The following is a 9033-nucleotide window of genomic DNA, read 5'->3' as shown; positions in this document are numbered from 1 at the left end:
ATGCTCCAGCTTGAGGGGGAGTGTTAGAATATATTGTAAATATTATGTCTGTTTAGGGTTTCTGATGGGCCGTACGGGCCTTTGCTTATTTGGGTTTGGGTTTCTTATTTGTGTCTATATATATACACGCCTCTCCTTTGTAATTAATTATTCAGTAAATAAGAATACTTCTTCTCTCTGTCCCTCTGATCACAATACTTAAACTACCACAATAGGAGGTTGTCAAGGGGTGCAGACTACCTTTTCTCCTCATGCATATCTGTAATCTAGTCAAGTTGTATAGCATAGCTACCATTGCAAGAATTTCGAGGACATACTTTATGTGGTACAAAAAATGCACTTGTGCTAGCGATCTTGATACCAAAGGAGTACCAAGAGCTCCTAGGTCTTTTAGTATGCAATTCTTTCTTGAATTAAGGATTTCAAATATGGCTTGTAAATCATTTATAGGAATGATGTCACCGACATGAACCATTGGTATGATTAGTCCTAGCAACTGTCTCGTGGCAATTTTCTTTATAGTTTGCGAGCGACCGGAGAACTAGATGCATGGTGTTCACTTCAACGACACATGATATCGACCTTAACTCTCTTCACAAAATTTCTTGTCTTTCGCCACATAGGGCAATCCCTAAATCCACCTTGCCAATAATTCAAATGTTGTTACGATACTCTCACACTGTATTATGATATTTGAGGGCAAAGTATTTTCTCATTAACTGTCCAACTTTGAAAATGTTCCAAGACTTGTTCCGGAAAATTTTGACATCTCATCTCCCTTGCGTAGGAATGTCTTTCACCGAGCAATGTCACCTACGATGACTCGTGCTTCCCTCTTTCTGGCAACATTCCTTGCGTCCTTCTCTTTAGAGCCCAATGGTTTTGTCTTCTCTATTACCCCCTTGTGCTTTCCCTATCCCTTTGTGCCTAATGGACCCTTGCCCTTTCTTTGTTGTTTTGGACATGGTTTTCAACGATCTTTTGTAACAGCCCTTCCATTGGTGCAAACCTCTTGTCTATTGTGGCAACTAAATATTGTCAAATTTTCATCTCCAATTTCAGCCCCAATTTTCTGTTCTATTTCGTTCACTTTTTTCGATTCATTCCAACTTGATAAGAAATGAACACTTTATTTAATAAAAGTGACTAGTAACAAATTAAACAAGGCTGGTTTACCTTCAAGAAGGTCGGTCATCTCTCCAACGATGCCTTATTTAATTCTAAAATCTTTACTAAATAAAATCAAGCATGATAATCTACTTCTCCTAATCCCTATTTGTAGAATCTCGTAACTATATGCCTTTAGTATCGACCAATTAATGCTTATAAGTAAATATGACCCTTATCTGTAAATACATATGGGCCTCGACCTAACATAATTGTATCACCATAATATTTGTGTTGGTTGAATGAACAACCGCATTTGTGCAACTGAAAGCAAACACGCTAGAGAAGTAATGTTGCAAAAGTCAAAAAGAACTACCTCGCCGGGACGAGTACCAAGAAAAGTTATGCCTTAACAAATGCTATATGAGAGGTCGAAGAAAATCTTGCATATGACAAATTGAGTTGCAAAGCAGAGGATGAGAAGTGGTACATTAGGAAATAGCCAACTTCTCAAATTTGAGCACTTAATCACCATATTCATACTTCTACTGGAATATTGAAACCAGAACCTGTAGGCTGAATCTAGGGCTAATGTTAGTTTGGTACTAGGTTTCATAGATTCACAAAATTGGTCATGGATGGTTGCAATGGCAGAGGCTTGCAACAATTAGGGATATCTAAGGTTTGTGATGGATGGGGCTTGCAGGATGGCTATGGTTTGTGTTGGGGTTTGAGCATCTAGGGATTGCTTGCAACACGGTTGGCAACATGGGGGGGGGGGTTCTCAACAGCGGGTGGGGGGCATGTGGATCACAATGATGGATGGATGGTGGCAGCATGGGGTTCTCGACAATTAATTGGGGCCGTTGTGGATCACAATGGTGGATGGTGGCAATAGGTTGTTGGAACACATGGTCGTACATGATGACAAGTTGACAACCGATGGTGGTGACATGAGGCACCTGACTATGGTTTGTATCAAAAGCTTTATAGACCTAGTACCATAATGCTTTATATTGAAGAGAAATTGCATGTTATTAAGTAGAACATCCTTTTGTATAGGTTACATGAACATGGGGAGATGGATAAATACCAACAAGAGAAAGATGAAATACCAAGGACATCTTTTTTTTTTGTTTAACCTGGATATCCAACTTGCTATGCGAGCCGACTAATCCCAGCGCCTGCTTTGCAGATAGCCCGGAGTCACCGCATTTGAACCTCCAGGGCCACAAGGGGATTTTTATTTCTCCTTGGATTTGAACGTGGACATCTTCAATCTCTAACAATTTGGAGTTTGACAAGGGTTCGTAAAAACCAAACCAAACTAAACGAGCACAACATATACCATCCGGAGGTGGGTCTTTGGGGGGATGTACATAGACTTGACCTTTACACAAAAGAGTAAAGCGGCCGTTTCCATGATGACTCCCAACTTGTGCAAAGTGTGAGAAAAAGTTAAGAGAACATACGATAAAGAAAGAATCCGAAAACAAGAAAGGTAGTTCTAAATTTTTCAAAAACAGGTTATGGAAGAAAGCAGCAACATTGAAACGTACAAATAGAGCAGGTACAAGAAAACATATCAAGGGTACACAGACCTACACACCCATAATGTAACCTAGGGTTGAGGAGGCTTTTCTACGGGCTCATTAACCCTACCTTCATCCTTTACCTCTCTAGATTCCTTCCTCTCAACTAAGCTAGCTACACATCCCTACCATTAGTCTGTTATCCTAGTCGTGCGTTTCCAAGAGCTCCTACAAGAGGTCATGACCTCAGGTATACCTAAAGCCGCCAGTCTAACCTCAGTTGCTCATCCCATTTCCTTCTAGGCCTACCCCTCCTCGCCTCCTCTCGACCATTGCAGTTTCTACCCCTCCTCACCAGAGCCATCATCTGCCTCCTACGAACATGACCAAAGCACCGCAATATTCCTTCGATCAACTTATACATGATGTCCTCTTGCTCGAAAGGACTTCAAAGTTAAAGAAATGAGCATAAGAAAACACCGACTTGAGGGGGCTCGTTTTGATAGTGAAACTGATTTAGAAATAGAAATAAGGTGTGGCTGTAAACTATCCTGAAATGCACTCAACAGTAGAAAATTTTGTGGCATAATAATGCTACAAAATGACAGTAAGCTGCATTCCAAATTTTGTAAGGAGGGTGAAACCTCCGGCAACTTCTATTAAAAAAAGCAAGAAAAGAGATTACAACCTAAGGGCGGGACTCCCACTCACAACACTAGCATATCCACTCAATCTTCTAGGACAGACCCTGGGGTCAAATTGGAGTGCATTAATCAAAGTTAAACAAAACAAAAGTGGTTGGAACGTCCTCCATATGACATGGCTAATAACCAACACGATATCGACATCAACATCAACATCAACATCATGCATATACAAGTGGAATAACTACTACCCTAACATCTAAAAAATATTGGAGGTGTCTTCTAAGAGTCGCTGTGTTGCATTAGTCTTTTCTTAAGTCGGGACTGGTCTTGTATTATCATCATCTCCGCACTGACAGGGAGTCTTCCAAAGGTTTGCCACCGTCTGCAGTTCACTATCTCGTTAGTGTTTCAGCTAATCGTGACGTACTCTTGTACAAAGGAGCGTTGGGTTCTTGCCATATATAATAAACCGTTGTAGCTAGTGCTAACCAGAGAATGATGCTCCATTCGGACTTGCGGTTGGTCACATGCCTGATGATATCATCCCAATCGGCTCCATTACAAACTTGTTTACACCCACACCGACAGGGTTTTAAAAAGAAACAAATGAAAGAAGAAATAATACTTGAGAACATACTTAAATTACTTCTAAAAAGTTAAAATACAAAACCTGCCACTAGTTAATGCATGAGAAATTGAATACGTGAAGCAGTAAATGGAGGTAGTAAACATTCAGAAAATAAAGCTATAATTCTGGAAAATGAAATGCTTGATTGTGATTCCCCTTCCTCCAAGAGGATTTTTCTTCTTCCACCAACCCCCTTATATAGGTGCAAAATGGAAAACGCAAATAACTGAAAGACTAATGATTCTTCTTTGAACATCAGGAAGATGGTACTACCGCATAAGTTGTTCTTCCTTTCTCTCTGTGTTGTCAATTTTAGGTAAATGCTTGATAGGCTATGTGCTCCACACCCTCAAGGTTTTTACACAAAAAGGTGAAGATGTCACCAATTTGTCCCATCTGATTATGTACATCCTACTAGGGGTGTAAACGATACGAGACAACTTGCGAGCTACTCGAGATCGACTCAGTCAAAGCTTGGTCAACACTCGACTCGAATAGGCTCAGCTCGAACTCGAGCTCGACTCGATATATTAACGAGTCGAGTCAAGCTACCCAATACTTGACTCGAAAAGCTCGTGAGATACTCGATTAGTTTATATATAATTAGTTTTAAAATATAATAAGTTTTTATGATAAAATTTGTAAAATATAAATAATAAAAATGCCTTATATTTTTAGATATTTAAACAAAATTATGCATTTTTTAATTATAAATATTAATCAATTATTTTTTATTAAAATCACAATTAAAAAAGGACAAAGAAAAACTATAAAAAAGGTTAGTGAGATTGTCCTCCACATTGGAAGAGAGATGGTAAAGGAAGGGAGAAAAGATGTTATAAAAAGAGAGGGAGGTGAATGAAATTTCTGACTTTATCTTTTTGATGATGAAGTTTGAAGTTGATCTCTTTAGTTTTATAAAAACTAAGAGAACACCTTTAAGTTTTAAAATTTATAATAGAAAGAACCTAAAATGTCATAAATTTTCAAAGGGTGAGCTTGGTTCGAGCTTGATTCAAGTTCGAGTTTGAGTTCAAGCTTGATTTGAGTTGTAGTTCGAGCTTGTTTCGAGCTTGATTCGAGCTCGAGCTTGATTCGAGGTCGAGTTCGAGCTTGAGAAATAGTTATCGAGTTCGAGTCGAGCTTTGATTTTTACTACTCACGAGTTTTCGAGTCAAGTTCAAGCTTGGAAATTGGGTTTCGAGTTCGAGTCGAGTATAGTGATATATTTGAGCTCGACTCGCATCATTTATACCCCTACATCCTACTACACTCTGCCAAACCATCCTACAGCTTCAATTCTCATGCTGTAACCTTGATAGAAGTATGCTGCATTTGATATTCAGCTTAAAAATGAACAACTTAGACATCCTTAAGACCTATCTATACCAACAGCTCCAAGACAAACAAGTACTAAAAACTAGCTAAAAACAGATTACAACATGAAATAATAGATATGAAATTGAGTAAAAGAAGTTGTAATAAGTCTCTAAAGGAGTCAGCAGGAACTTGCAAAAACACTAATGTAGTGGAATACATAACCTTAGCTCTTTGTACATTTTATCTTTGACCTAGTATAGATGTGATTACAATGATTGTGTTTCAATTACATTTTCAGGGTGAACTTGTTACGGTTTTTGCCAACGAGCACAGAAAAATTGTCTGTGGTAAGCCTTTTCTATTTCTTTCTTCTGGCATCCAAATGTTAGTTTACCTTTCTTGTGATGTGTTCTCTTGGCAGTTTTAGAACATGCTATTTGAAACCATGTGGTGTAGATTTTATAATCTCTTATTTGCTGCAATTTGTTTAACATTTAACCCATCTATAGCATTCTCTTTTGCATTAACAACCAACTCATCTTACCACTCACTGTCCTTGTGTTGATGGTTACTTCTGCCACTTTCTTTATGCACCTTGTTCACTGATTCTTGTATAGAATCTTATATACTCTGAAACAACCACAATTTTATTCCCTTGCTCCAGTTCCCGCCTCATAGCACAGTGCTTGAGTTAGTAAACCCAAACATATTCGCCCTTGCTGATCTTCAAGAAGTTTACATAACATTTCTTAATGGTATACCTACTTTCATTACCGCTCCTTATTTGGCTTGAAAAGTTTCGATCTACCCTTCTTTATCAGCTGAATCTTTGTTTTTAGTCCCTTTAAATCTTCCTGTGTCACTGTCACAGTCCTACTTCCACACCACATTGTTGATATATTAATATCTTTTCTTTTTGTGAGCTGTGATTTTTCTTTGTTACTATATCCATATTTCGTCACTCAAAAAAGGTGTTTATGGATTCTTTAGGTAATTTAGTATGATTTATATATTTTGTGTATAGTACTCCACTGTGTGTGTATATATATATGGGCTTAACCATTTGAGAACTCTAAAATTTGTGAGATCCATGAGAACTTCTACCTAAAGGTTTTGTTTCACATGATATATTTTTCCGTCTAAGTATAGTATTTAATATTTTGATTAACATGTATTTGTTTCATATGTATTTGGCTCACAATGTGAAACCTTTTTACGTGTATTTTTTGTTTCACAAACAAGCCAAAAGGGTTCACATTGTGAACCGAATACATGTGAAACAAATATTGTTAAATCAATATATTAAATACTAATATAGAAAAAAGATCATATGAAATAGCATATGGTGTATTGCTTCTCAAAGATCCCACAGTTTAGAGTTTAGAGAGTTCTCAAAAGGCACCCTATAAAATATATATATATATATATATATATATATCATGTGTGTATAATGTCTCAGTTGGAATGAAGTTTGGTGTATATATATTGTATGTGATGTGTATGTATATATAACTTTTGTAATACATATATTTCTGGCTTGAGGCTTAAGCCTTGCCTTGTCAATGGAAAATGCCTCAAGGCCCCATTCTGCTTTTCAAAACCTTGGCTACAAGAAAGAGCTTGACCAACTGTTTCTTAGGTTAGAAGTGCATCATCAACCGCAAGGGATTTTTGTGAATCGACACAAGTATATTCGTTTTTTTTTTTCAATGAACAAGTTTGAGAATCGAAGTTCTAAATAGGGAATAGTTGAGAAAAATGTCTTGTGAAAGAAGTTGCTGGTTACCGTATAGTTTGGTTCAGTGGAGAATATTTTATGTTAAATTTGGATTATAAGTTATATCTTGTGTTGAAGTTTATATTCCATGGCAACCGATAGCTCGCATATATTACGACTGTATATTGGATTAAAATGTCATGTGCTTACAGATCCAGATATGCAAGACCATATCAGAAGAGCTCTTCAGGCCGGTCATGCCGAACATAGGGTATCCTTATGGGTAGGCACTTTTTAAATGTTTTGTTAGCAGTAGCTATAGTTTATTTCATGTTTGTTTGATTTTTCCCAAAAAGCAGCCTAATCTTGAAGCTCTTCTAGAAACAATGTAACCTGTTATGTGTGTACAGGCTGGATATCTTGACATATGGGAGCCAGTTACATTGGTGATTAAGAAGGATGCAATTAACACAAAGGGTAGTGGCCCTTCAGTGACTGACAAGTTTGATCCAACCACAAGGGTATGCTTTCCAAAAATACTAGACATATCTATCTATGTTTTTGGTTTGGACGTCTTAATTAATATATATTTTTATCAGGTATTTGTTCCTTGTGGAAATCCCATAGAGTTTAGTTTTGTTAGTTCATCAGGAAGTGTTGAGCGACGGTTTCGAGTGGAACATGAATCAGGTGGTGGTGGCAGTGGCAGGTGATGATAGAAATATTTATGGATGGATGGATGGATTGTGTTAATTTGTTATGTAATTTATGGGTATTGTTGTTTCTCGTGCAGTTCAAGGGATGTAATTGTTCTGACGATGAGATTTTTCATCAAGCGGGTATGTTTTAGTTTTGAAGAAGCTCTATGTAAATGTAAATGTAAATGTAAATGCAAATGGGAGTTTCTGTTGCAGGTTGCGGAGAAAAAGAAGATGAAAAAGAAGGGCTTATTCTTTTGATTCATCAGATACATACAAAACATACATACAACAAAAGTGATGGATCAAATGGGAATGGGAATGGGAATGGGAATGGTGATTGATGTTGGGAAGTAATTAGTTGTAGAGAAAGAAAACTACGAACTCTGTTTTGTTTTGTTGTGTTGTGGTTTTGTTGTTTGTAGTATTATTCAATTCCTTCAGTTGTATGTTTTGGTTTTTGAAGAATGTATGTATTCATTTGAATTGTAATTGTAATTGTAATTGTAATTTTAATTGTAATTGTAACTGTAATTGTAATGGACATTTATTTTTTCAATTCCGTTCCATTCTAAAGCAAATGTTTATAATTCTATTCCAGAATATTGTGGCTTCATGTGTTTCAGTCTCAACCATGAATGAAGCAAATTATAAATGCTCTCAAAATACTATTATCATCGTTATTGTGTATATCCTGTATGTAGTAACTACTAACATACATATAACATATATCAAGATATGATTTGTTTTTGAGAAGCCATCTCCTTGGACTCTTAATTAAGGAAGCGTATGCATGCTTAAATAGTCGATGGTTACATATTTTGTTACAATCAAGAAACAAGAGATTGAATATAATTCCATGGCTCGCAACATACGCAATGCTTGTGATTAGGACTCACAATGGGTAACCGTATATCTCTTACTCATTATGGTTTAGACCCGTTGGATAAATAAAACTTAATCCACTTATCCATTATTTGTTTACATGAAATTTTAATGGATATACAGTTTTGCGTTATCCATTACCATTTACTATATATATATATATATATATATATATATATATATATATATATATATATATATATATATATATATCTATATATATAATTAATGGGGAGCGATCAAATGCAAACCACTCAATTTGTACAAACCGTACAAACCGCATTCAACCAATCATAATTTTTCATTTTGTTAATTTTTTTGTAATTATGAGAGGTTGATTAATCATTTTTATTGTGAAGGGTGTTAATCATAGATATTATCATCTTCATTATTTTAATTTTAGAGAAATACATGAAACAGTTTCATTAATGTTAGAGAAATACATGAAACAGTTTCATTAAGTATTATATGAAACAATTTCACAACCATATATGAAACA

The 9033-nt window shown here is 36.1% G+C and overlaps 1 protein-coding gene across 3 annotated transcripts in view; it reads left to right on the top strand.

Annotated features, from left to right (window-relative positions):
• The window catches only part of LOC112512429, a 23962-nt gene extending 15804 nt beyond the window's left edge, over positions 1 to 8158 (top strand). For 2 of the 3 annotated variants that reach the window (XM_025118386.1, XM_025118385.1), the window contains exons 16-21: positions 5533 to 5581; positions 7164 to 7234; positions 7362 to 7472; positions 7551 to 7660; positions 7745 to 7790; positions 7866 to 8143. In XM_025118386.1, the coding sequence (XP_024974154.1) occupies positions 5533 to 5581; positions 7164 to 7234; positions 7362 to 7472; positions 7551 to 7660; positions 7745 to 7790; positions 7866 to 7910 (432 nt within the window). In that variant the 3' untranslated portion in view covers positions 7911 to 8143. Of the gene's footprint in view, positions 1 to 5532; positions 5582 to 7163; positions 7235 to 7361; positions 7473 to 7550; positions 7661 to 7744; positions 7791 to 7865 lie in introns of all 3 variants that reach the window. The other variant, XM_025118387.1, reaches the window with a different exon arrangement.
• The last annotated feature ends 875 nt before the right edge of the window (positions 8159 to 9033 follow it).

This window comes from Cynara cardunculus (assembly GCF_001531365.2).
Source record: "Cynara cardunculus var. scolymus isolate 2C chromosome LG 5, CcrdV1, whole genome shotgun sequence".
NCBI lineage: Eukaryota > Viridiplantae > Streptophyta > Magnoliopsida > Asterales > Asteraceae > Cynara > Cynara cardunculus.
Note: the sequence above shows the minus strand (reverse complement) of the source record. Positions and strands in the feature narration are given on the sequence as shown.